General features: G+C 33.6%; 4 protein-coding genes, 1 long non-coding RNA gene and 3 other non-coding genes across 10 annotated transcripts; 4 read left to right on the top strand and 4 right to left on the bottom strand.

Moving 5' to 3' along the window:
• The first annotated feature begins 4,607 nt into the window (after window positions 1-4,607).
• LOC130496527 (uncharacterized) lies at window positions 4,608-5,128 on the top strand. The gene is made up of 3 exons (XR_008935690.1): window positions 4,608-4,740; window positions 4,812-4,967; window positions 5,050-5,128. It is a non-coding gene; the product is annotated as an uncharacterized LOC130496527 (long non-coding RNA).
• Window positions 5,129-5,448: 320 nt separating this feature from the next.
• LOC130496583 (U-box domain-containing protein 52-like) lies at window positions 5,449-9,490 on the bottom strand. Its single transcript, XM_056988765.1, has 8 exons — window positions 9,286-9,490; window positions 9,073-9,194; window positions 8,684-8,999; window positions 8,115-8,575; window positions 7,602-7,703; window positions 7,095-7,523; window positions 5,890-6,648; window positions 5,449-5,804 (listed from the first exon to the last, which is right to left on the bottom strand). The coding sequence occupies exons 1-8, from the start codon at window positions 9,488-9,490 to the stop codon at window positions 5,622-5,624; spliced, it is 2,577 nt and encodes an 858-aa protein (XP_056844745.1). The 3' UTR covers window positions 5,449-5,621.
• A 5,258-nt stretch (window positions 9,491-14,748) lies between these two features.
• LOC108807841 (uncharacterized) lies at window positions 14,749-15,471 on the bottom strand. Its single transcript, XM_018580083.1, has one exon. The coding sequence runs from the start codon at window positions 15,469-15,471 to the stop codon at window positions 14,749-14,751; it is 723 nt and encodes a 240-aa protein (XP_018435585.1).
• A 647-nt stretch (window positions 15,472-16,118) lies between these two features.
• LOC108809785 (MADS-box protein AGL71-like) lies at window positions 16,119-19,618 on the bottom strand. 3 transcript variants are annotated; one of them, XM_018581927.2, is made up of 7 exons: window positions 19,589-19,618; window positions 18,880-19,101; window positions 17,574-17,720; window positions 17,381-17,480; window positions 17,135-17,176; window positions 16,998-17,048; window positions 16,119-16,400 (listed from the first exon to the last, which is right to left on the bottom strand). In XM_018581927.2, the coding sequence occupies exons 2-7, from the start codon at window positions 19,059-19,061 to the stop codon at window positions 16,263-16,265; spliced, it is 660 nt and encodes a 219-aa protein (XP_018437429.1). In that variant the 5' UTR covers window positions 19,062-19,101; window positions 19,589-19,618; the 3' UTR covers window positions 16,119-16,262. The 3 variants fall into 3 exon arrangements, with proteins under 3 accessions (XP_018437429.1, XP_018437430.1, XP_018437428.1); XM_018581928.2 differs by lacking the exon at window positions 19,589-19,618 and adding an exon at window positions 19,298-19,559 and having other exon boundaries at window positions 18,880-19,065; XM_018581926.2 differs by lacking the exon at window positions 19,589-19,618 and adding an exon at window positions 19,298-19,558.
• Window positions 19,619-20,410: 792 nt separating this feature from the next.
• Window positions 20,411-20,483, bottom strand: TRNAA-AGC (transfer RNA alanine (anticodon AGC)). The gene has a single exon. It is a non-coding gene; the product is annotated as a tRNA-Ala (tRNA).
• Window positions 20,484-20,798: 315 nt separating this feature from the next.
• On the top strand, window positions 20,799-20,883 carry LOC130497296 (small nucleolar RNA R44/J54/Z268 family). Its single transcript, XR_008936296.1, has one exon. It is a non-coding gene; the product is annotated as a small nucleolar RNA R44/J54/Z268 family (small nucleolar RNA).
• A 101-nt stretch (window positions 20,884-20,984) lies between these two features.
• LOC130497343 (small nucleolar RNA snoR124) lies at window positions 20,985-21,062 on the top strand. The gene has a single exon (XR_008936339.1). It is a non-coding gene; the product is annotated as a small nucleolar RNA snoR124 (small nucleolar RNA).
• Window positions 21,063-25,158: 4,096 nt separating this feature from the next.
• Window positions 25,159-26,864, top strand: LOC108805996 (NAC domain-containing protein 100-like). The gene is made up of 3 exons (XM_018578005.2): window positions 25,159-25,678; window positions 25,830-26,107; window positions 26,194-26,864. Exons 1-3 carry the CDS (start codon window positions 25,492-25,494, stop codon window positions 26,701-26,703), a joined length of 975 nt encoding a protein of 324 aa, XP_018433507.1. The 5' UTR covers window positions 25,159-25,491; the 3' UTR covers window positions 26,704-26,864.
• Window positions 26,865-27,437: the final 573 nt, after the last annotated feature.

Genomic DNA, 27,437 nt, shown 5'->3' with positions numbered 1-27,437 from the left:
CAGTTTTGATTAAATAAAATTTTACATTCATTTTAAAAAAAAAACTTCTGCTTTGGGTCCTAAGAAATGTGCAACTTTGAGAGCTTTTTATTTCATTAAATTGTTCTGTAGAGCTAAAAGTATAGTTTTTTAGGTAGATTTTTACCTGATTCTGAATTTGACTTTTGTTTTCGAAGAATTCTTTTATTTGATCTAATCAATTTCAATATGTCTTAAACTAAATTGCTAAGAATTTTTTTTTAAAGAACTGTCACGGTCCAACTCGTCACAGTTCTGATTTTCGTTTTGCTTTTGTTACTTGCTTATTTGTAATCCAATTTTTTCCTTACCATAATTAGTTGTTTGTATTTTTATTTATACATTATGATAGTTTGAATAAAAGAGTTCACAGAAAAAATATAAATAATAAGTTTTAACATACATATTTTATCTATCATTTTTGTAAATGAAAAAGTATTGTTTACTTTATCTACCATTATGTTTATTCAATATTTTTTTCTTATCACTTTTATTTTTATTACTTTTATCATTTTGCATTTAGATGATTATTTTTCTTTTCTTTCTCTAAATAGCGAATTATTATTTTAGCTTTCTCTAAAATTACCAGTTTTCTACTTATGATTTTAACCTTTAATTTTAAGTTACAAAGTAAAAAAATGGCTTTTATCACAATTAAAAAATATATATTTTATTACATATTATAAATTATATTTTAAAATTCGCTTTGAACCTCTCCCCCCCTCCCTCCTACTTTTATTTTTATTCCTTTATCATTTGCATTTAGATGATTATTATTTTTTTTTCTAAATAGCAAATTATTATTTTAGCTTTCTCTAAAATTACCAGTTTTCTACTTATGATTTTGACCTTTAATTTTAAGTTACAAACTAAAAATGGCTTTTATCATAATTAAAAAATTATATTTATTACATATTATAAAATTCTATTTTAAAAATTCGCTTTGACCTCCCCACCCCCACCCACTCACCCACCCACCCCACCTCCCCCCCCCCCAACCCGCCCCCCCCCCCCCCAAAAAGCCCTCGCACGGCACTGCCTACATGTGTACTCCAACTTCTTTGAAAGACTCAACATTATGTTGGTCTTATCGCTCCTACATTTCTCGGGCTGATGAGAGCGACTGTCCAGAATGTGGGTCTCTACCCATTACTACGTCGTTTGTTCACCGTTGTCCATGTGCAAGTGCAACTCTAAAAAAAAAATTGAAAGATTCAACATTAGAATCAATATTTCAACATATTAAAACAAATGCAAAGAAATAATCAAGCTACGACTCCAGTTAATGATGTTCCCAGATAACATATTTCTTAATCCTATCACTATTTATTTTTATATTATGCTGTTTAAAATACTTAACATTTCTATATTAATCAATGGATATACATATATATTAAATAAAATAAAATCGTAAGGAGACATAATAATATATAACACTAGGTAATAATCTGCACTTTGAACGGAATGAGATTATTAATTTTATTAGTTTTTAAGATAAGAAGATATAGGTCTGTTTAATCTGGATATTGTTTCTGTTTTAAGTTAGTTTTTTGTTGGTTTTTAATCTATTAAAATATAACAATCATTATTCTGTTTATTTGATTAAAATGTTTCGTTTTAAAGATTTTTTAATGATAACCAAAACTATTATTATTTGTTTGGTTTCATGTTATATGAATTTTAGAAAGTCTTATGTCAAATCAATGGTTTTATATTATAATTTCTAAATTCATATAAAACTAAATCAAATTTAGACAATAATTAAAGAAAAAGAAAATAAAATAAATGGTACTCATTTCAAGTAGCAGTACATAGTATATGGAGAGAGCGAAACTCAAGAAGACATAGAGAACAACCCAAAGATGTGACTTGTGGATAAGACAATAAGGCTTCATCTACTTGCTGTGGAATCAAGGGAACAGGCGTACTTGGAGAAGTGGTTACGCACTTGGTTTGGAACAAGACATGATCTAAGCCACCATGAGAACTAAGAAGATTTTTTCATTACTTTATTGATTAGTAGAACACATAAACTAAACATTTTTTTTGTTTGAATATAATTTTACATTCATTCAAAAAAAATTATTAACATAAATCATTTAATTACAATTTGATGGTGAATGGAAACATTAAAAAATGAATATTTCAGCTTCCAAGAGAATTATAATCCTCACTTGTAGTGAATATTTAGTTATATATGTACTCTCATCAATGTGCACATGTATGTAAGGTTGGTAAAAATATTCACACATTTTGATTTGATTTAATATCCTTTTCAATTCGAACAAAAGATTTGGATATTTGTAACTCCACGAAGAAAGGAAAATACTAATATGCAATATCCGTAAAAAAACAAATCAAAGCAAATAACAGATACTAATATTTTAGAAAACGGATATTCAATCTGATCCGTTATATGCTTATATATATGTATATTTAATGAACTATATATATATATATGTTATATATATAAATAATATATTCTATATAAGTTTTACAATATTTTTATTTACTAAATTTGTTAAATTAGGTATAGTATTCAATAAAGTAACTTTTTATTTTTGTAACAAATTTTTGTTATTTATATTATTTTAGTTTTAATTAATTTATTTATTTTTACGGATCGAAACTGGTTAAATATCAAATTTTCCAGATATTTGGGACACTGTAATTCGGATGCCTATGAATCAAATCTGATAATTGATTATTCAGACGATCACAATTACCTTCAAAATTTCGGATATTTGATTCGTGTCCACTCTTACATGTATGTCACATATAGTATGTTTATGTATAAAATATATAAAGTTGGTTGATAAATATATAAATATACTGCGATTAACATTAAATGATATTTTTGTTCAAAATAACACATGAAAGATAATATTCTATTAAAGTAAATTAAGTAAAAATAAAATAAACTTAGACAATAGTATGTTTTGTAAATTGTTCTTCTATGTAGAACTTTGTATAAATCGTAGAACCATGCATATGAATTTTATATTAAAAAACGTAAACTAATATATAGTATAAATGTATGTAGCGTTTGGCTGAGAAACTCTCAGCACGTGACATGTCAGCGTATTTATCTTTAATAATGGGGCAAACGTAATGTGTTCACCTTACATGACAATATTTATCCTTTAATATGTCGGGGACTAATGTTTAGTCTTGTTGTTTGACTAACACAATATTATGAATTATGGATAGTACTTTTTTGCAACTAAATTATGGATAGTACTTAATCATGTGAATTTATCTATATACCATATAGAATCACTGCATCAACATTTAACCAAAATCTTATAAATAGAATTATACAATAAACTAAAAAGGGTACAACAATCAAACTTATAGAGCATAATTCACTATTTGTTTATCCATATCGGTTTCACAAGTTCTATGTCACTCGGTTTGAAGTTGACTAACAAGCATAACGAGTAATGAACCTTTTTGTGACAACCAAGTGCTTGACCAGATTCAAATACTTTGCCACAAAATTCACACTCCTAACGCTTCAAATCTTCACTCGTTTGCTCTTATGGCCCGTTCGATGACCACCTAAGGCATGATCTACGAGCCTAAAACTTTTCCACATATAAATGTTTTCTTACACTTTTTCTCTGTCTCAACCAAATATGTTTCATCAGCATCACTATCCTCATTGTTGTTTTCTATTAGGTTTCCATGTTTGTAGTGAGAAGCTCAGCAACGGACTTACATTTGACTTCTTTATCATCATCATCATTATGAGAATCTGTTTCGCTTTCAGTATATTTTTCTTTGCCTTTTAACAAACGATCAACGGCATTCCAATTCTGAGAATTTTATGGCCTTTGTCCCTTAGACATTGCTACAAGACATAAACCAACTTCTTCAACAGCAGTCAAAGAACTCTCAGACTCGGTAGAATCTTCCTTGTCGACCATCTTTCCCTTGCCTTTTATTTGTTGTGCACCTTCTTCTCCCTTTAGAACATAGATATGTAATTTTAGCATTTATCTGTTCAATAAATAGCCTTGGGTACTGGTGGACATTCAATGTTGGACAAAATAATAGGTGCTGGTAATATAAGGATAAGGATGTTATGGACAATCAAACTTAAAAATTATTAGATTGATAAACACAGTTTTAACTTTTAACTTTTTTATTCATCATGTATTTAACATTTTACCAAAAAAAAAAACACAGTTTTAACTTTTTTATTCATCATGTGCATTTATTATCTTAACCCATCGTGGACATTTTTTTCGTGACATGATAGTTCTTTCTTGGAGATGGTGCAACATCTACATAAGAGCACCATTAATGGAGACGCTTAAAGAGGTGCTTAATGTTTTTATGATTTTAAAAAATAAGAAAATGATGTAATTAGGCAAGCTACGACGCTTAATTAAGCACCACGAAAGGAGTGGTTTAAGGGACACGTGTCTCGCATTCACCTCACCCCGTCTCTTTCTCTCTCTCAGGAAAAACGATCAAATCGACGGAGTCCGTCCGCCTCTATCCCGTGTCCATTGGTACTCTCTGCGTGTCGTTCGCTCTCCTCATCGCCTCCGTGAATCCGTCGTCGTCGTGATCTGTCCTCGAGATGATCTCTCCTCGAAGAAATCGATCGAAGAAGATGATCTCTCCTCGTCTCTCTCGCTCTCCATGAATCTCTCGACTCTCTTTGTGTTTTAATTAATTAGGATTTGAGTTTTGAATCAATCTCTGAACCAGGTAAAGGGGAAGATGGAATTTACTAGTATATACTCTGTATATTCTATGGCTAACACATCGATTCTTGACAGGGTGATATGATTGCTCCTATTCTCCACGGTAAAGTATCAACCAACATTAGTAGTAGCCCACATCAGACTAATCAGCCATGTATCGTAAATTGTAGCAAAGGACGTGAATCTGAGATTCAACGAGCACTTGCGTTACAGCATGCTTTAGATGAGAAGGTAATGGGATCAACATTGCTTGCAAACGAAAACTCTACCTTCTGATTAACTTGAACTAGCTTATAAATGTGATGTCTGACAGGAAATGGAGCCTGAGATGCTAAAGATTGTCAAGGGTTCAAAGACAAGAGTGCAAGCAATGGTGGATGCAGCTATCAAGGTAATGATTCACAGCCACTTTCATATATTCTCTTGCTTACATACATTTGTTTTGCTGAGTTGTTGCTCACTCTATGGTTCTAGGCTGCATCATCTGTGAAGGAAGGAGAAGATGCCATCAAAATCCATCTCCCTCAGATTATCTAATTCTATTTGGACTGAAATGAGTTTAAAAAAAAATAGAATTTGTAGTTTAATAGTGTATATTAATGTTGGCAAAACATAGAATGACAAATCACTGACAAATCACTTACTTGATTTAATGAAAGGATAAATCAAGAGTTTTTTTCTCGTAGATGTACAAAAATAAAGTTACGCACTTTTATCAAACGAGAATAGAAAGAAACACAAGAAGATTATCAAAAGACATATCTCTCGTCATCTCTGTTTGTTGTAACCTGGCATCTCATCACACAAAAGACAAAAGAGGAACAGAAAAACACACGCACACACTCGCAAAAAGATCACCGAACCAGATTGTACTTATCTCTCTTATTATTTTTTATTGGATTTCCACTCCATGATTGCTGAGTAAAGAGTGTAATTAGCCAGAAGGTTCTTGTTAGGCAACGGAAGGTTTGTCACCGGTGACGTATCATTCTCTCTCAGCCACTCCTGTATGGCTTCACGATCGTACGTGTACCCATCTGCAGCTACGCATGGCTCGTTCATCACTCCCTATAATCATTACAAAAAAAACTAGGTTAAAATCATGACTTAACACAAACTTTCTTGTCATGCAAGTAACAAATAATGTTCAAACCTTGAGAAGTGGACAAATGAAGTGGGATGGAGGACCAGAAGGAGATCTCCCGATAAGGTTTTGAGCTTTGTCAACGACTTTCCTAAGTCGCTCCAAAGCTGGTATGATCTGATCCTTAAGATCAGGTCTATCTCTGCGTCTTAGTTCAGTACAACACAGCCCTAAAGCAGCTAACTCACGAGTCTCACTAATAGGCCACGGTCCAGCTTTCGCATCCAACAATGCCATAAACTCAGCATCGTCTCCAATAGCTTCTTCCACCATATGAGTAAGGGCTATGGCTGGTTTGGCTGTTATCAGCTGAAGAATCACAATCCCTAGTGAATACACATCGGACTTAGGTGAGATGATCCCTGTCCGTTGATACTCAGGGTCGATGTAACAAAGCGTTCCCACGGGACTTGTTTTCTTGAAGACGGTTAGTTTAGAAGAAGCATCGTCTTGGTTAACCATCGTGGAGAGACCAACGTCGCCTAGTTTGCTGACGAAGTTGTGGTCAATCAAGATGTTACCTGGTTTGAGGTCACGGTGAATGATTGGTCTAGGCTTGGACTTGTGGAGGAAGACTAGCGCTGAAGCGACTTCTAAAGCGATCGTGAAACGTTCAAACCAAGGGATAGCAGGTGTGCCGTTCACTTGCATCAACCTGTCGTCTAAGCTTCCATTGTCCATGTATTCGTACACAAGGCAGCCTCGTTCGGGACATGCCCCGAGGAGAAGGACAAGGTGAGGATGACGGATCTTGCTCAAGATCTCAAGCTGTCAAAACATAAATACAAAACATTTAGACCCTGATTGGTAAGTTTATGGTAAACTAAAAAAAGAAACTGAGTAATGAAGTAAGAAGATTATTTATTAGGGTTGGTCCTGAAATTTTGTGAGGGCAATAGACATTTTGGAAAAAAACCTAAAATAATACTTAATATAGTTTAGGTCGTAAAACTTGTGTATAATTTGTAAAACATATGTATATTACGTGTGATTTGTCCGCACATGCGGACATAATCTTCTTGTCAATATGTATTAGTTTATATTTTATTAATTCAAAAATATTATGTATTTAAAAACATTAAATTAAACATCAAATTATTATCACTTCGTAAATAATAATATAGTTTTGATTGTTTAAAATTTGGGAGTCAAAACGAATGTTTTATCGCCATATACTCATGACCGGTCTTGCTTAATGTAACTAGAAGACTAACCTCTTGATCAAACTGTTTAGAGAGCTGAGTTTCTCCTGCGTGAAGGACCTTGACAGCACCGGTCGTGTGATGCAGATTGCATTTGTAAACGGTTCCATAGGCTCCCATTCCTATCTTGAGATCTTCAGAAAAGTTTGAAGTCGCGGCTGCAAGCTCCTCCCATGAGTAGTGTTGATATTGGATCCCTGGAGAGACGAGAGAAGCCTGCAGCTTATCTTTCTCTTTAGCATCACGCTCTGCTTTGATCTCAGCTTCTCTTCTACGTAAAGCTTCTTTCATCATGAGCTCTTTAACCTTCTCTGCCTCCTTCATCGTCTCTTCGTACCTCTGCTTCTCTTTCGAAGCCGTATCTTTAGCTACTTCTTCCTTTTCTTTCAGCTCCATAAGCTTCTCTGACTCTTCATATTTTCTCTGGTTTAGCTCAGTTAGCTGCAACCAAAACCCATATAAGAACACATAATGTAACATAACAAGAAAAATGCCACGGTCAAAAGTTTAAACTATAACCTTTTGAGAAGCATCAACAGTCTCTGTTTGAGCCATAGCATACATCTCCTGAACATGTTTCAGTTCGGCTCTCAGCTTCTCTATCTCGAAATTCAGATTCACCTAGACAATTAGACATAACTTCAGTTCCAAACATAAATATGTTATGTCTCTCCGAAAAAAAACAGAATCAAGGATTTTTATTTTATTTCAAAATAAGTGATATTCTCACTAATGTAGATAAAATTTAATGTCATTTTAAATCTATAACCAATTACAAAATAGTGTATTTTTTTAACCGGTTGAAATAATATTATTTAATGATATTTTTATGCAACTAAGATAAATCACATTAAAATTTGTATTTTCTTAATTTTTGTGAAAAACCTTAAAACCCACTTAAAATAATACAGAGGGAGTAAAATACTTTGGCTAGTCAACTTATCGTTAATTAATATTAGTTGAAAGTCTAAGAAACTTAACACTTTCATATCTCTACAAAAAAAAAATCAAGAACAAGGCCAGTTAACTTACCTGATTATTATCGGTCATGGAATGGACACTGAGGAGGCCCTCAGACATGTTAGAAGCTTGATTAGAAACAAAAGAATAATTCTCAGGCACCACTGCTCCCCAATCCATATTGGCTATCTCGTGGTTGTTGCTCGATGACGAGCTCATGATCGATCTCCTGTCCTCATGATCTCTCCATTTAGAAGCAAAGCTCATCGCGTGATACGCCTCATGAGCTCCCATTGGAAATGATGCACTAAAGCTCTCATTGCTAGTGTTACTCTTCTTCTCTTCATTACCATTGCTCGGTACAATCTGCATCGCTCTCCCTGTAGACACTTCCGACTGGTCAGTCTCGCTAGAACTCGTATCCATCTGAACCACCGTGCTGCTGCTCACCTCGGAATGTTTTGCAGCAGCGGGGTGGAAATGAGAGACTCGGGATTGCGCTTCCGAAACAAATGAAAGAAAGTCTTGGTAATCTGTTTCATACGAGCAAATAAATAACCGTTAAGTTTTCTGGACTTCCAACTTAAAACAATAAGTAAAACATTCTCGAAGACTTGTTACGATTCAATGTAAAAGTTTACCAGAGGGGACTCTAGGACTAGGACTATCAGTGGAGCCACTCGTGAAGCTGTCTCTCTCTATTCTCTCCAACCTTATCGTTCCGCTAGCGTCCGAGTCCGAAGGACGCACGGATGCTAGCTTCCCTTTTGAGACTACATATACTGTGCAGAATCTTGGAACGGCAGTTGCAATCATAGAAGACATATCAATCTTTCTTGAGAAGAATCCGCGGAGAGACATTCCTATAACCAGTTTGGTGACTCTGGTTCCAGCAATCTCTTCAGCTATCGCAGCCACAGGATCGTGTGACTCCAGCACCAGAATCTCTACGCTCACCTACGTTACACCATTTGGGTTACTTTCAGATTTTGAGAAAACAGAACAAGAAAGGAAAGTCTTGAGACCAAACCTTTCTCCTTTCGAACATTTTTTTGTAAGGACGGAGCGTCTCGTTTGTGTTCCAGTCCACTTCTTGTCTGTAAGCTGATACTACGTCAGCTCTTAGCTCTGATATTGATATCGCATTCCCCACTGAAACCGAATAAGAAAGACTCAAATCTTTGTTGCCAAACACATAGATCTTTTGCATTAGCTATAAGAATCTTTTTTTGTTACAACTTACTTGGTGTAGGGATGTAAGTGACAGGAGGACGAACGTAGATCAATTTGAAATCAGAGAAGCCTTCGGGTATGAACTTCTCAAGAGCCCAAAACGCGACGTATTTACTCTTCTTCTTTCCATTAATGGCTACAGCTACCGCAGGAGATGGTGGAGGAGGTATAGATAAGTGTTCGCTTAATGATCTTGTTGGTTTGTTACCTTCCATTGTCGCTTTCAGACAAAAGTCAACCCGGAACTTACCTTTTAGTTTATGTTCTAGCAGAGAACAATGAGGAGGAAGAAGAACAAGACCCCTAAGTATTTTTGATCATATATATGACATTTTCTTTAGACGAAAAAATTGCCACAAGCAAACACGTTGTCGCCGCACGACCTTTGTTTATCGTTAACTCACTAATTAATTAATTTTCTTCATGCGTTGAAATAATAACACATACTTTTCTCCGTTTTGTTTCTATAAAATATCGTTAATATTCGTCGTAAAAGGATCTACGTAGGTATATCCCCCAGGTTGAAGTATTGTTTTAGTCTTTAGATAAACAAAAGTCAAACAATATAATATACCAAACAAAGGCTTGAGATTGTTATTAAAGAAATAAACATTATGTATCAAACCATTTAATTACATCGAGATAAAATTTAGAAAATAGTTTTTCAAATAATGAGATTAAAGACTACACTTTTGTTACCATTTAAAGTTTAGAATCCACAAACTTCGATTGTTTGTGAGCATGATTTACGGCCATAGGATTTTAAATACTTTAGTTTGAGTCTAGGGATTAGATATTGAGATCAAGATTGAAAGTATAGGATAACATTATAAGGTTTAGTTGCCTACATGACATTCTCGTCCGTTTTGTCACGTCTTTTCTTGCGTACTATACTTTATCACGCTTTATTAATGAAAATTGCAAACAACCAGAGATGTAGTCTTATAGAATCTAGAGGATATACCGAGGAATTCCTTTGACTTTGTTGCTCGTGTTCTTACAAAAAAGTTTTAACTTTAATAACTACAGAAAGTCAACTATGTTCATATGTTATGTAGTTTACTGGAAAAAAGAAAACAAATCCTTTAGTCTCTCTGTCTGATCAATTCAGACAAATCCGAAGAAAGCTAAATCGGCCAGTGGGGAACATATTTATGTTTAAAGAAACAATATTACAGAATAATACTCCAAACGTGGGCACAATCCATGTTCATGGGTCTCTGTTGTGTCATGAGCAAATCGCTTTGGAGCCACGGTCATTGGAATTGTCTCGACCAATGAGAAAGCGGCTTAAGCCAAAGAAGATAGATGCCACCATGTTGTTATGTACAAGAACGATGATTCTGTTTCACAGGTCAACGATATTACATTGGGCAAAGGAGTTGATGTTGTCTAGGATTCTGTAAAAAAAGACACATAGAAGGTTAAATGTTATTAGAGCCGTCCAGAACACTTATGTACTTCTATATTGGGGTTTTTTTTTCAGTTATGAAATTTTATTGGGTTTTGTTGAGTTTGGAACCGACTTAATATACTTTTTAGGTTTAGAAAACACACACTTTTAGTAAATAAGGAAGTTATTCTAAAAGAAAAAAATATATATCCAATTTTAAGGTTGTATAAATACGGATCTAAGATGTAAAATTATTTATTCACATATTCGATATACTAACCCTAAAACAAATATTTAATTTAGTTGTATTTTCTCTTTGGACCAGAAACAATAGCCGGTTGTTTAATCTCTCCATGCAATTGTTGAAATTCGAAGAAACAATTACACCCCAAGACAGTTTCAAGTTTTTTATATCACAATAAGTCACTTTTTACTACTAGGACACTTTTTATAAACTAAGCTCAACTCTTCTAATTTTCATTCTAACCAATTTAGTTACTCTTTAGTTACACGTAATTTAAAAAAAAAAAAATATTATTTCATTCACAGACCAAATTTGATTTGACACATATCTACTTTCAATTTTAACCATTAGATTTATTGATTTAAATTCAATATCAACAATCCAGATTTTATCTCTTACAAATTTTCAACACTAAACGTACTTATTCTTGTCTATAGCATTAACGACACAGAGATATAGAAAATGATGGCGGACGGAGATGGCGACGGAGACAAATACGGTGACGAAGATGGCGACAGAAGGTGATGGAGATGGAAACGAACACAATGACAGTGACGACGGTGACGTAAACGGCGTCGAGGTCGAATCATCTCCTCCTCATTGTCGTCATCATGCTCGGGACTAGAGTTGTGGAGTGGATAACTGGTATAAATGACTCTAAATGATTTAGATGAAATTCCAAATTTTCATTTTTATCCTATATGATCACTTGAGCAATGTCTACATGTACACATGTGAATTGTCTTGTTTTAGCAACTATACTAAAAATTATTAAAATCGTCATCATAATTTGAGCAATGTACAAATAAGCGGTTGAAAGACCCTACATGTTTGATTTTTATGTACACTAATATTGTTCTAAGTTGGAAAACCTACATGTTTGATATTTATGTACACGAGAATAGTGAAATTATATGGTGTTTATGTATTATTGTTCAAGTTATTTTGTGTACATCTAAATCATTGTATACTTTCTAACGAAACAATAATGTATTTGTACACATGTACACACTCTATGTTGTACATATGCTCACTTGTACACATGTGTTCTTAGAATGTATACATTACTTGTACACATATGTACACATGTACATATGCTCACTTGTACACATGTGTACACATGTACACACTCTGGTTCATACTATGTTGTCCATATGTACATCTTTAATAATATCCACACATTTTGTCAAACACTTATAATGCATTTTTCTCTTATAGTTATTGAACAAACAATATCAATTTATGTGACTGGTTATATAGAAAAAACTAATAATTGCAGAAAAACATAGAAAATAAGAGTGAAGAATAACAAAATAAAACTACAAATGTGTCTTTCCTGAATTATGCCCACCATGTAGTCGAGCTTCAAAATGACTTCAAAAGTCATAGTTCATTTCGTTTGTGTATTTTGTATAATCTTAGTAATATGTTTGTGACATTTCTACATCCTGAAAAAATATACATGCTACATCACTATATTTCTACATCTAAGTTGGAAGACCTATGTAGGTCAAAATGTTCATGTATACAGAATAGTGAAATTATATGGACATATTGTGTACACCAGCTTCGTAGTGTACGTGTGTATACCGATAAATATTCATATGAACTCTGGTTCACATGTATACTTTCGAACGAAACAATAATGTACTTGTACACGTGTACACACTTTATGTTGTACATATGCTCACTTGTACACATGTGTGCTTAGAATGTCTACATTACTTGTACACATGTGTACACATGTACATATGCTCACTTGTACACATGTGTACACATGTACACACTTATACACACTGTGGTTCATACTTTGTTGTCTATATGTACATCTTTAATAATATCCACACATTTTGTCGAACATTTATAATGCATTTTTCTCTACAATTATTGAACAAACAATATCAGTTTATGTGACTGATTATATAGAAAAATCTAATAATTGCAGAAAAACATAGAAAATAAGACTGAAGAATAACAAAATAAAACTACAAACGTGTCTTTCCTTGATTATGCCCGCCATGTAGTCGAGCTTCCTGTCTACTATTTCATTGTTCCAATCCCATACATTCCACCCAACGACTTCAGTTTGCTTCTTCCCCGGTCATTTTTGTCTCGTCGTCATCTCCCTAGCCAACAACTCTGTCATCAAAATCAAAGCTCTCGATGAGAAGATTTTACCGTCAAAGAAAAGAAAAAAGTCAAAAAATAAATTCAGTTTAATGTTTTCTTTGGATCCACCACCCAAAATAAGAGAAATTCAAAAAGAAAAAATAAAAGAAAAACCATAAAACCAAAAGAAAATCTCTAACCAGCCCAACTAGTATAAAATGTAGTTTTACTCATATGCCCATCCCTGATTTTGCTTTTTGAGGGATAATTTGGTCTTTAACCACAGAAAAGTGTTTGTGTAGCACAATGTGCTCTAGAGTGTAATAAAAACACATAAACTGCCTATCTGTGTTAATAACTCAAATTCGAATGTGGCACATTTATCTTTTCTTTTCATAAACCTTATAGCTAATTCGGTCGGTCCTGAGAGTAACGCACTTAATTTTACAAAGTAGATTAGTCTGACAATATACCACACTGCTTGACTCAAATTTGAAATATCTTCTAACTAATGTCACGAGCTTGATCTATCATCTGTTATAGTCCAGCATGTAAACCAATTGAACCAAAATCCAATCTCATATTAACCAAATAATGATAATTTAGTTCTCAAAGGAAATCTAACCTATGACTAATATGGATTCACATCAAACCTCAAGAGATTGTCGTTAAGCTACCATTAGTTGGTTAAAGTTATCAGCTCCAGCTAGTGTTCTTACATTATGCGTAATCAATTCGTGTCTATTCACAGCATTTTCTCTTTGGATCTCGAGACACAGTTCGAGACACAGTTCCTTTATCCATTATCGGCCCGTTTGCATTTGCAAAAGAAAAAAAAAACGTTTTTCTCAAACACTTGTGAACTAGCTCCAACTTCGGGATAAAGACTCACATTAGCATCAAAATTTCAATATATAAAGAAACAATCAAGCCACGACTCCATGTAAAGATATTTCCATTGAACTTATAGTCTTACATACTTGTATCACTATTTATTTTTCTTATGTTATTTTTTTACTTTAGTATTGGTATTTTAATAAATTATACATTTAACTGGATTAATTGAATATCTTTGACTTCACTTAGTCAAAGGAAAACATAATTTCTGATTAATTTATAAATTGACACGCATATAAATATATTAAATATACTATAATTTTCTGAATATAATAATATGTACCATTAATGTGTTTTAGTCTTGTTGTTTGACTAAAACAATATTAGGAATTATAAATAGTCTTTTTGGTAAAATTATGAATAGTCTTAAATTAGGCATTAAACAAAGTCTTGCCTATTATGACAAATAAATTAAAAACTTTCCAAAAAAAAATTTATTCATATATTTTTATGTGAATTTCTATATATACCATATAGAACCACTACATCTACACCAATTTTTGTATTTTGCAATTTTGTGTTGAAAATAAATTTGAAAGTAAAGTATATTCTGAATAAGCAATTTTATGAAAAACACATAAACTTTAACCAAACTTTTATTATTATGCAAAAACAAACTTAAAGGTACGAAAAATCAAAACAAAACACAAACTTAAATCAAACTCTTATTTATAAAACAAAGAAAACAAACTAAAAAGGGAATTCAGCAACATAAACATAAAGAGCATAATTCATTTTTGTTCATCCATATCAATTAATCACCCAAATTCCATGCACAATTCATAGGTTCACTCGGTTGAAGTCGACTAACCAAGAATAACCGAACTTATTTAGAAGAAATGACACTTTGTGTGACCACCAAGTGCTTGACCAGATTCAAATGCTCTGCCACAGAATCCACATATGTAACGTCGGTCTTGATCATTCTTGTCGCAAACCTTCAACCGTTTGCACTTATTGCTCGCTCGATGACCACCTAATGCCTGACACGAACCTAAAACTTTTCCACATATATCACATGTAAATGTTTTCTTACACTTTTTCTCTCTCGCAACCAAATATGTTTCACCATCAGCATCACTATCCACACCTTCATCGCTGTCTTCGGTTATGGTTTCCATGTTTTGAGCGAGAAGCTCAGCAACAGACTTATATTTGACGTCTTTATTATCATCATCATCATCATCATCATCAGAATCTAAATCTGTTTCATGATATTCTTCTTTACCGTTTGGAGCTGCCAAGAAACGATCAATAGCATTCCAGTTCTGAGAATTTTCTGGCCTCTGTCCCATGGACATTGCTACAAGAACTAAACCAGCCTCTTCAACAGCCTCGTCCGCGATGGTCTTTCTCTTGCCATTTATCTGCTGTCCACCTTCTTCTCTCTTTCGATCTGGTTCCCCAACATTGCTGGTGTGGTTAGATCTAATCAAAACCGTTTCATGAGGTTTAAAGTTTGCTCCTACTTTGTTGGATGTCTCTAGCGATGGAAGGGTCGATCCACTCGCTGATCCTGCGTTTGGTGCAGAACGTTTCAGAGTATGAGACATCATGTGCCCTCTTAGAGCACTCCCATTTGAAAATGACCTCTTGCATACTTGACAGTTTTTTCTATCCCTGACAATTGAATACCTCATTATGATGAAAAAGAAACAAGGAATAAAAAAAGCTAGAGATTTTTTTTCTTGGTGATAATGATTTTGATTGCTTTTGCTGCGGGAAATGTTTGTTTGAATATGTTATTAGATGATTTGGTGTCAGTGTGATGTATATATAGCTTCGAAATCTGAAGAAAACATAAATGCGTACAAATATTATTATTCAAAAGGAGTTAACCACTTAACATAAGTGTTTAGTGCACTATGCTCTTAACAATTAATTACTAACTGCGTACAAATAGTATTATTCAAAAGGAGTTAACCACTTAACATAAGTGTTTAGTGCACTATGCTCTTAACAATTAATTAGTAACTGCTTATTTAAGTCTATTGATGGTAAATAATTAACTGTAGCTTTATAAATTATTAATCACATTGTGTCATTAACTCCATCTCCGCCAAAACCTTTTATATAAGATATTTTGCGTGAGAGATGAATAGCCCAAACTAGAAACATGAAATAAAAGCAGTAGTTAGCCATATAAAAAATGCCATTAACATCTTAAAAGAAGAAAAATGAAATCAGCTCGACAGAGAAGAGAAAGAAAACAATTATTTAGTAGATAACAATCTTATATACATCACTTTATTCTTAGTTTTACGCAGATAGAGAATCGAGTATATACTTGAAAAATATGAAAACAAGAACCTGTCAATTAAAATACAGAGAAATCATTTCACATTTAGACTCTGCTTCTAGGCAATCCGATGAACAAATCAGTTTCGACATTGGATATGTGCATGTTTTCACTGGCAGAGGAAGATGCATTCTTCTCACTCTCTAGGTTCCTCGACTGCGTCCACAAGGGCTTTTCTTCAAACTGAAATGATAACAATTTAGTTTCCTAAACAAAAGAAACTCAATAATTAGAGAAAAACAAACAAAAAGTTCATGAAATGCTAGTTTTTTACAGACGATTTTCATATTTCCTCAAGTTAGATTTCAGTCAAAAGCACTATTAATCCACCACAAGATTTTTCATGAGAGTTAAGTCATGGATGTCAAAAGTTAATCCACCATAATGTCTAGCTGGATGATGTTTTTGTTCTTTAAAGAATAAAGAGACAAAGCGCTAACTGATTCTGTTATTTAACATCAAAAAATTATTATATTATTGAATTAGAGATGATCTAACTAGATCGAAATATAACCGTCAACCAAAAAAAAAATTTTATGGAACGTTCTAAACAACCTTAGCTAATGAATCCGTCATTGTATTTTCTGCTCGAGAGGTAGATAAATAAATCATGAAAACTTCGCTTCAGAGTTGCCACAATAAGTGTAGGGTGTGCATGAATGTACTAGTTAGATATATTGATAGCAAAGACTAAGTTCAAGATTAAATAAGTGTAGGGTGTGCATGAATGAATACATGCAAATACATCCTTGTATTGTATATGTATGCATGTGCGCATACCATTTGGTGCAGCCTAGTTCTCTCGTTCAACAGCTCTCTTTTTCCTGCAATCTAATGAAATCAAACCAAAAGAATCACAATGAAGATTATTTATTATATGCCCTAAAGAACCAACTAAAGCAATAAATTAAAATTACCTCTGCTTTTAGTTTCCGCACCTCTTCCTCATTTAACGTAGCCTGCCAAAATCGTAGAATCCGGAATAAGCATTTGCACATTCTTGCTTGATAGCTAATCATTTAGACTCAGAAGTCTCATAGAACATGTGTAATCAGAAAAATCCTCTAGAAGACCCTAATTATAAGACCATTATTGCTAAACACATTTGATAAACACGTAAAGATTTCAAAATCAAGTACTATGTATTCATTAATTAAGTTTACCTTCCTTGATCTAACAATAGTAAGGCTTTTCTCAATTTGAATAGTTATCTCTTTGAGCTCCTCCAAAGAACAAGAATCTAAATCTTGCCCCATCAGCCTCCTAAGATGCATATTATCTCCTTCATGAGCGTTTATATACAATCATATATTGCACTATATGTATACAATAGATATAGAAATATCAGAAACTAACCGGCAATGACGTTGAAGAAGTTCAATCGAGTTCACCATAATCGTGATTTCATTCTTGAGATCCTGCACCTGCTGCTCTTTTTGGAATCTCTCTGCATGAAAATATTCCCTTCTATGTATCTCACATCGTTCCATCATCTTCTTCATGCTGAAATCATTTTCAAGATCACTTCATCAATCATCATTGTACTATTTCTAAGGATACAATTATTATTTCCCGAAAATGTTATCATGACCAACAAGAACATTCACACATATGCAAAATTCATGGACTGTATGTTTATCTTTCCGAGCCTAGATTAGATACATGTTGTCGACAGGCTTGGCCTATCTCAGGAATAGTATACTTAAAAAAACTATGAATCATTTTCGAAGGGTGAATAATACACATTGTAAGGTTTTCGATATGTCCTTCCACCTACTAAAGGAGAAGAGCTAGATAGCTGAACATATAGAAATCAATGTGTTAGTAATATATACCTTTTAATTTGTGTAACTTGGTTTCCTATCTTTACAAACTCAATGGCAAAAGCATTACTATAAAGCTAGGATGCGCACGCCTTTCCATTACGTACCAACGATTTGCTTTAAATGGTCAAACTTGGTATACTCGAAATTGTGAATGAAACATGAACTCTTGTTTCAAAAGTTTTGGTTGGTTAATTATCTAAACCCACTATTCGCTAACAAAATAATGGGAAGAGATGATTTGTACAAAAAAAGAGAGAAAATTTGTACAGTTCACCAAGTGACTATCAATATATGGTTTCACATGATTATGACGTCGAAGATATCAACACATTTAAGAGTCATGGAAACTATCGAGGGCTAGAGTTTGAGACCCTAGCAAAAATCCACAAAATCTTCTCTCAAACATCATGGAGGATTTTTAAATTGGTCGGATTGTACTCTAACAGTATGGCATGAACACCAGGATGTTTCAATATAATTATAAACATGTCAAGTGGTTTCAGCATGAGTTTCAAGGCATACTAGGTTCAAAGTTCAAGAAAACTTGGTCCTAAATTGATTTCTCGTGCTTGAAGAAGAACTGTGATTAGGTTTGAATTCATTTAAATATAAACTTCGTGGTACTAGTGAGTAAATAAATGACAAACAAAAACTGTAAGAAGGCATGATTTGTCGAGAAGTTAATCTCAGCAGCTGCAATTAGCTAGAGATCTATTGTGCGATACATAAATAAATAAATCAATAGATTCATCTATATAGACTAAAGAGTAGACTGTAAATATGTATAAATGCCGTATTAATTGGATTAAAAGTTATAGAAATGTTAGGTTACTTACTCGGAGCTAGCGTATTCGTATAGTTTGCCTTTCTGAGAAAAGACAACGGCTGCAACTTGAGCATCGCATAGAACTGAAAGCTCGTGAGCCTTCTTAAGGAGACCTTTCCTACGCTTGGAGAAGGTTACTTGCCTGCTCGTTAGGTTTTCGATTCTCTTGATCTCGATCTTCCCTCTCACCATCTTCCTGCCATGATTTTTGAATCTGTATGAAACCCTAAATCTGAACAATTTTATAGGATAAAAATTTAGTTTCTTTAGAGAAAAAAGAAACGAATTCACTTGGATACAAATCAAAACCAAGAAATTGGGTCTATATAACAAGTGAGAGATCTAAAGACAAGATCAGATGTCCACACAAAAGTCAAAGTGATAACTTCCCTAGGAAAATAATGAAAAATCGAGGAAAAAAAAGATACCAAACAAAACCCCTTTTCTAAATCTGTCAAGATTCGCTTCAAAGACCTCGAGAATCAGAAAGCAACCAAGAAAATCTGTGATATAAATAAAAAGGAACTTTCAGAAGAAAAAGAGATGAAATGAACAGAACAATAAGATCGATGATAACTAGAGACAGATGAATTGAGTCATATCCCTTTGATGATTTAGGAGGTGTTATTGAATATTGGAATTGAAGTCTTTCTTTGGTCAAACTTTCTTTATGCATTTTTCAAAAAAAAAAAACTTTATTTATGCAGAGAGGCACAAACCCTAAGTTTAGTCTTGCTTTTGCTCTCTGATTTAGTTACTCTCAGGATATAAAAATATAAAAATGCTATTTTGCTGATGTTACTTTCGATTATAATACACTGATTTGCCTGGTGAGTGGTAGTGGTGACTAAAATGTCTGCTTCGCTTTTTCTAGTAATAAAAATATGTTAGCCAATTATCGATTTATGTTTAAATAATATTCTACCTATCCAATTAGATTGGTCTGGAGACCATTTCGTAGAATATTAGATCACAAATATATATATTCTCAAAACATTATATATACGCAGTTGATATTGAATCTTTTTTCAAATAATTTAATTTGATATTTGTTCAACTGATTTATATTTAAATAATTATGCAGAACTAACCATTTTAGAAGTGTTATTATAAATACATTTATCATTTGCATAATATTCTTCAATTAACTTAATTGGGGGGTTTTATAGGTTTCTGAGATTTTTGTTTTCTTACAATAAACACATGAAAATACGCCTTATGTACTTAAAATTTTATTCAAGCTTATGATTTTATTAGTGTATGGTATTCGACAAAAAGAAACTACTATTTTCTAAGAATTCGAATAATCAGTTGGAAGATAAGTATTGTTAAAAGAAAACAAAGCAGAAAAAGTGAGTACTTCATATAAGAAATTTCCTATATAAATATGATGATAAACGAGCCTTATTATGAGCTAGCCCAAATAAACACGTACACTCAATTCACAGGATGGGCTAATAATACTCAGAATGGCCAGATAAACGGGCCTTATTTGTGCAAGAAAAAGATTTTGTGACAAAAAAATGAGGGCAAAAAAGTATTGGACAAGCGGGGTATCGATCCCCGTGCCTCTCGCATGCTAAGCGAGCGCTCTACCATCTGAGCTACATGCCCACTGTTGTTAACACTGGTATATTACCATTAATATTCTAATATCTCAGTCCCCCCTCCAAAGCCCTAACTTCCAGAGTCTGTCTCTGATTATAAAACGGTGAAAGTCCTAAATTTTATTCCATCAACACAATCGTATATTTTTTTTTCTTTTCGGTTTCATATTCTTGTTCAGCTTCTTGCTTATATGTTTAGAATACTATGGTTCTTGAAAGTTCTCTTACATCTTTGTGATTGCTACCTTATACCAAATCTCTTTTACAAAACAAATTTTTGTGTTCTTGGTTCTTTTATTTTTTGTGAATTGGGATTGTGTTGTTTGCAAGTGACGATTAAACAGACAGGGACATCAGAAATTATCTGTGTTGACTATAGTCTATAATGGGAATCTCTCTGATGCATAAACAATCACCCTCTTTACTTTGCAGTTTTCAAAAATCTCTTTTTGGTATCTACAATACTTAGAGTTGTTTTGATTTGATTTGAAATTGTTAAGAAGGCTTTTACCAATGATGGAATTCAAATAAATCATCAGATCTGATGTGTAACAGCATATGTGATTACAATCTTGATGCTGAGGTAAAGCCTTTGAATTATCCATAAAATTGATGCCCTGCTTTTGATAGTTGATTGATATGGATCTTAATCCAATATCCAGATTTCAAGAACAAAAGTATGATTTTATTTTTCTGCTAATATTCAAAATGTTATGAAAATTCCATTATGTTTTTGATGATTCCGCCTATAGTAGCAATGGTGCAGCTGAAACTTCATAGTTTACCCTCTTCCCCCTATAGAAAGCCATGGTACTTTGTGAAACATCACATTTAGGAGCATTATATATATGAAAAAAAAACAACCATAATAACACATCAGAGACAATTAAAATTTGAACAAAAAAGATGAAACAAGCTCTTGACTATGCTTACGGCCCTTTGAGTGGAAAGAGTTACTGAATTTTAATTCGATCGAAGCCCGTTATTTGTAGCCCAATATTTGATAGGGTACAGGCCCGATAACTGTATTACGCGATTAATAAGCCTTGATACCGCAAACATTGATTAACAGACCAAGATTAGTCCAATCAATCATCGTGCCAAAAATAATGCTCGAGTTGCGAACCTATTTTGTTAACAAAGTTGATCCGAACAAACCTGGCTACTAATCCAGTAATAACTTAAACGGTGGAAACATTAGTGCATTACCTACCAGGTTTTCAACTAGGCGTTTGATCCAATTCTGTTGAGTCACGTGCATATACAGATTTGTATTTCAACTAGAATGCGCCTTTATCAGCCCACATTCAATATTATATGTGCCTATATCATGGTTCATTTCTCTGGTTTTTTCTATCATAGCCTAAAAAGTGTCCCAACAGATGCAATTGTCTACTAATTAAATTAAATATGAAAGACTTAAAGCAAATACAATACCAGAGACCATACGTATTTTTTTATAACTGATGCATATTCTGTTTATGCAAGTACATAACTTAAATGCATGGATAATCATATGGTTTGAATTAAAATTATATAATAATTTTTTAATCTCGATTTAAGATCAAAAGCAAAGTTTTATATGAGTATTCATATTTGAATCCATACAAATAAAACGTGTGTTCAATAAAAATAAATTGCAACAATATAAGATTTCGAACCATTCATCCTGATATTTGTGTTTAACAAAAATGAGATGTATCGTAAGCTTGTTATTGGCAGATTTTTTTTTCAAAATTATATATCTGTTTAAAGAAAAAACATATATCAAACTGAAGTTGAGTAGGATAACTCCAGATGTTTCCCACCATATAACACACGATTAAAAACAAAATAAATAATGCGATTCTAGGCGAACATCCACTTCAAGTGTCCAATCCAACACATATTCCTAAATCAAAGTGTGTTATTAATACACCGAACGCACTTCGCTCTTCAGAACAGTATACAAAATAACTGTTTAAAAAGAATATTAGTCATTTCCATTTCTACTCTATAATTTATTTCATCTATAGAGTAAATGGGATGAAAAATTGAGTAGTGAGCAAAAAATAAAAGCATTAGAACATCTTCATTCCCACTCTACAATTTATTTTATTTATAGAGTAAATAGAATGATAAATTGAGTAGTGACCAAAAAATAAAAGCATTACTCCATTTATAGAGTAATGCTTTTATTTTTTGTTCACTACTCAATTTTCTACTCTATTTACTGTATAAATGGAGTAAATTATGGAGTAGAGATGGAGATGCTCTTACTCTATGTATAGAATAATGTTTTTATTTTTGGTTCACCATTCAATTTTCTACTCCATTTACTGTATAAATGGAGTAAATTATGGAATATGGACGAAGATGTTCTTATACATAAACTCCTTTGACCTTTTCTAAGTGGTTCTTCTTAGGCCTGCGACTTCGGTTTTCCGAAACCGAACCGAACCGAACCGTCGGTTTTCGGTTAACCGAAGTTTTAAAAAAAAAATTCCGAAATAAACCGAATAAAATTTCGGTTCGGTTCGGTTCGGTTATCGGTTTTTTTCGGTTTTCAATTTTAATTCCGAAAATAACCGAATTTTTAAATTTTCGGTTAATTTTGGTATGATTTTTTCAAAATAATCGGATATTTGTGGTTAAATTCGGTTAATTCGGTTTAATTCGGTTATTTTTGGCTAATGCGGTTATTTTCGGTTCGGTTTTTCGGTTATTTTCAGTTTATTTCGGTTTATTTTCGGTTTTTACAATTTTTATTTTTTTAAAAAAAATTGAAAACCGAACCGAACCGAACCGCTAACCGAATTAATTTTCAAACCCATACCGAATTGAACCGAATTGAAAACCGACCCGAACCGAAAACCGAAAAAACCGGTTCGGTCCGGTTCGGTCCATTCGGTTCGGACAAAAATCGCAGGCCTAGTTCTTCTATTTGTAATAAAAGATTGCAAATTTTGACGAATAAAGTAACAAGACTAAAGATATTATAAGGGTATCAGCAGAGACATCAAATCAAACATCATTTTGTCAATCATGCCTGGTTGATTCTTCTTTGAAAGAGAATTCCAAAAATTAAAACTATAAAAATTAGATATTATTACCATTTTGTGTGTTAAATATTACTATATGCATATTAAATAAAACTAATGAAACATCAACCATTTATTATTTTAATTTGCTAGCATGCACCTATTTCTTTAATTAAAGTAAACTATTTCATCTCAAAAGTGGTTGGACTATTGTTACTTTCTTGTAATAGCTGGACTATTGTTGCTTGATATATAAAATATACAAATTAATGATAAGAGAAGTCTTACAAGGTAATTTATTTATTTTCAAATGTTCAAATAATAGTTATAGTGTCTGTATTCTGCTATAGTTTATTAGTATATATGAATGTTAAAAGAAATTTTCATTCTTTCCACCATAAATAGTCAATAGTATATGTCCATATACTACAGAGTTATTTCTTTGCAACTTATTCTCGAAAACATTGTCTTTATTCATTGTATTACTGAACTGACGTAATAAGGATATAGATCATTCATTGTATTCTTCATTACAATTATAGTAACTATGCTAAATGCGTTAGATTCAAAGAATCGTAATTATCTGTTCTCTTGTTAGTTTTGCAAATATCTTTTTTATTTTTAGCTCCTATTAGGATGGGCATTCGGGGTCCCAATCGGGTTTCGGTTTTATTCAATCGGGTTTCAGTTTTTTGGGTTTATCAAAATCAACCCCATTCGAATTATTTAAAAATTCGGTTCAGGACCGGTTCAGGTTCTATCGGATTCGGATCGGGGTTAGTAAATCTTCAAAGAACCGACACAACCCAATGTACTTTCGGGTTCGGGTCCCAATCGATTCTTCGGTTTAAAAATATCTAATTTATACCTAATTTGTAACCAAAACATATGAAAATTCGGTTCTTCGGGTTTGAAAATACCTAATTTGTAATGTTTTGTAACCAGAACATAAGTAAAAACGATTGAAAAATAAGAAAAGAACATCAACTATGATCATTCAAAATCAAATAAAAAAGAAACATATTTATTGATAAAAAGAAAACCAAATAAATGAAAGCATAAAATGAAAACCACGTTCTCATGAGATATGAGAAACATTATTTAATGAAAACAAAATCTAAATCTAAATATTTCAAAATTCAACAGCCACCTTTAACCATCAACCTACACGTAATAGAACCACCAACCTTCGTATAATAGATAAGTATGTTAAATTTTCAATATCTATCAATGTATTTTGAATACATATTAGGAAATTAGATCATGTTTGGCATAAGATCTTTTGGAGTTTTGAATGTTTCGGGTTCTATCGGATATCCATTACATTCAGGTTCGGTTCGGATAATACCCATAACCCGAAATACCATAAAACAAGATCCGATTTTTATGTCGGGTTCGGATCGGTTCGGATTCATTTTTATCGGGTCGGATTCGGTTCGGATTTTCGGGTTCGGTTTATTTGCCCAGCCCTAGCTTCTATAACGATCCAAAACTAGTTTCTTATTTCTTATTAAGTCAAGTAATATATTATCGAACTTAATTAATTTTTAAAGATATTAAACATATAGAAAAGTTTTTTATTTTTCTTTAAAAGTGGCAAGTGCTAAAACAACCTACTCAAGTTGCGTTACACATTACGTATCTTTCTCCTCTCACACTCGCACACAACTATGGGGGAGATATTTTCCTTTTACAAACTCTATAAAAAAATTCGTTTCTTATAATTAAGAAGATAAAATATTACAATTTTGTTTTTCTCCAATCCTTTATAGTTTGTTTGATTTAGCCTCTTTCCTTTATGTTTTTCACTTCATCTTCCTAATTAACCTTTCTCCCCAACTTCCCTGTTCTTCTTTCTCCTATAAATATATTCAGATAGTGTTCTCTGAATCCATCTCTCAAAACAACACCGTTCAAGATCAAATATATAAACCATGTTAGTTATCCACTCAGTTTTTAGCGTTTAAGGTTTCTTGGGCCGGGGAGGGAGAAAAGATGGAGACCTTTTGTGGGTTTCAGAAGGAAGAAGAGCAGATGGATCTTCCTCCAGGGTTCAGATTTCATCCAACAGATGAAGAACTCATAACTCAATACCTCCACAAGAAGGTTCTTGACATCAGCTTCTCAGCTAAGGCTATTGGTGAAGTTGACTTCAATAAGTCTGAGCCATGGGAGTTACCTTGTATGTTTCCAAAGATCATCATGATCTCAAGTTCTTAACATTCATTGTCTAGATCAAAACTGGTCTTTTCTTTATCTTCTTGAAACCTAATGGTGGGGGTTGATTGATGATATATCTATGTTTTTAGGGTTTCTAACCAATATTTTTACAGGGATGGCAAAAATGGGTGAGAAAGAATGGTACTTCTTCTGTGTGAGGGACAAAAAGTATCCAACCGGTTTGAGGACTAACCGGGCTACTGAAGCCGGTTATTGGAAGGCGACAGGGAAGGATAAGGAGATTTACCGGGGTAAAACCCTTGTTGGGATGAAGAAAACACTGGTATTCTATAGAGGAAGAGCTCCTAAAGGTCAGAAAACCAATTGGGTGATGCATGAGTATAGGCTTGAAGGCAAACTCTCTCCCCATAATTTACCTAAAACCGCAAAGGTTTTTTTCTTCAATATAAAGCTCTGTTTCTGCTCTGTTTTTCTGCTCTGTTTCTTTGGTTTAATAACTTTTGTTGGAGTTTTCAGAAAGAATGGGTGATATGCAGAGTGTTCCAGAAGACTGCTGGAGGGAAGAAGATCCCTATTTCAAGTCTAATCCGGATTGGTTCACTCGGAACCGGTTTTAATCCTTCTCCTTTGTCCCATTTAACCGATGATTCGAGTTACAATGATAAAACCAAAACAGAACCGGTTTACGTGCCCTGCTTCTCCAACCAAACTGATCAACTCCAAGGAAACACATTCAACTGCTTTAGCAGTCCTGTTTTCAACTCGACCCAAGCCGACATTTTCCACAGGCTTCCACTCTACCAGAGCTCGATGCTCGCTCAAGAGCGTTCGGCTCTACAGGCTATGATTGATAATAACACAAGGCAGAGTCTCAAAGCGATGAGTGTATCACAAGAAACCGCAGTTTCTACTGACATGAATGATACTTCGTCGGATTTTGAATATGGTAAGAGACGACTCAATGCTCAAGAAGACCCATCTTTCTCCACTGGACTGGTTGATCTTGAACCTTTCTGGAATTACTGAAGATAGCTAAGAGTCTCATGTCCACTGATTTACTGTCGTCTGTCATGAAAGAAAGTAAGAAAACTTTTTCACCTTATAGTTTGGTGTGTTAAAGTCTGTATAGATTATTAAAAAGGTTTACATCCCCTTAATATTAAAATAAGATCATTTTTAGAGACTAATTTTATGTCCATGTGTTATTAACAAGAATGTAATTTCTTATGTAACAACACCATAATCATTTTCACTCCCTTTAACTAAAAACCTTCTCTTTATTGGACTTATTACATTACTTGCCATTATTTAATAATTGTAGCCTATCATAGTGTTTTAATAGTATGTTTTGGTAACATGCACTCTCAATGTAGATGAAGGAAGTAACTGGCTATTTGGTAACATGTTTTATATCATTTTAAACCGGTTGAAGGTGAGTTGAGAGTTCGCCCTAATTTTCTCTCTCGGGTTCGAGAATCGAGGCGCCGTCAACCACCATCTTCCTCGACGCCGGTGAGGCCTATGGCTGCCGGCGTCGGGATCTCTTGTTCAGCTCTTGTTCCCCACCATCGTCTGCTCGTTCTATTGCGCTATCCTTCGACGTCTCCCTCCTCGGTGGCCCTCGCGACGACGAATCTCTTTTGAGACTGTCTCTCCCCGTGAGAAGAGGAGGTTCGTGTTTCCGTTTCAGAGCCTTGACCACCGACTCTGTGACTTTCTGGGGGGTTCCCCACCGCTCCGCCGTGCTTATCAGCTTCAAA

Source organism: Raphanus sativus, chromosome 6 (assembly GCF_000801105.2).
Source record: "Raphanus sativus cultivar WK10039 chromosome 6, ASM80110v3, whole genome shotgun sequence".
Lineage (NCBI taxonomy): Eukaryota > Viridiplantae > Streptophyta > Magnoliopsida > Brassicales > Brassicaceae > Raphanus > Raphanus sativus.
Note: the sequence above shows the minus strand (reverse complement) of the source record. Positions and strands in the feature narration are given on the sequence as shown.

Excerpts from the sequence above, each read along its gene's own strand:
- LOC130496583 (XM_056988765.1), bottom strand. The coding sequence starts at position 9,490 with ATGGAAGGTAACAAACCAACAAGATCATTAAGCGAACACTTATCTATA. Across the intron at positions 9,195-9,285 it reads CACTTACATCCCTACACCAA|TGGGGAATGCGATATCAATA; the intron begins GTAAGTTGTAAC and ends ATTCGGTTTCAG. Across the intron at positions 7,704-8,114 it reads CCATGACCGATAATAATCAG|GTGAATCTGAATTTCGAGAT; the intron begins GTAAGTTAACTG and ends CTAATTGTCTAG.
- LOC108807841 (XM_018580083.1), bottom strand. The coding sequence starts at position 15,471 with ATGTCTCATACTCTGAAACGTTCTGCACCAAACGCAGGATCAGCGAGT.
- LOC108809785 (XM_018581927.2), bottom strand. The coding sequence starts at position 19,061 with ATGGTGAGAGGGAAGATCGAGATCAAGAGAATCGAAAACCTAACGAGC. Across the intron at positions 17,481-17,573 it reads CTTCTTCAACGTCATTGCCG|GAGGCTGATGGGGCAAGATT; the intron begins GTTAGTTTCTGA and ends TATGCATCTTAG. Across the intron at positions 16,401-16,997 it reads GAACTAGGCTGCACCAAATG|TTTGAAGAAAAGCCCTTGTG; the intron begins GTATGCGCACAT and ends TTATCATTTCAG.
- LOC108805996 (XM_018578005.2), top strand. The coding sequence starts at position 25,492 with ATGGAGACCTTTTGTGGGTTTCAGAAGGAAGAAGAGCAGATGGATCTT. Across the intron at positions 25,679-25,829 it reads TGAGCCATGGGAGTTACCTT|GGATGGCAAAAATGGGTGAG; the intron begins GTATGTTTCCAA and ends ATATTTTTACAG. Across the intron at positions 26,108-26,193 it reads ATTTACCTAAAACCGCAAAG|AAAGAATGGGTGATATGCAG; the intron begins GTTTTTTTCTTC and ends TGGAGTTTTCAG.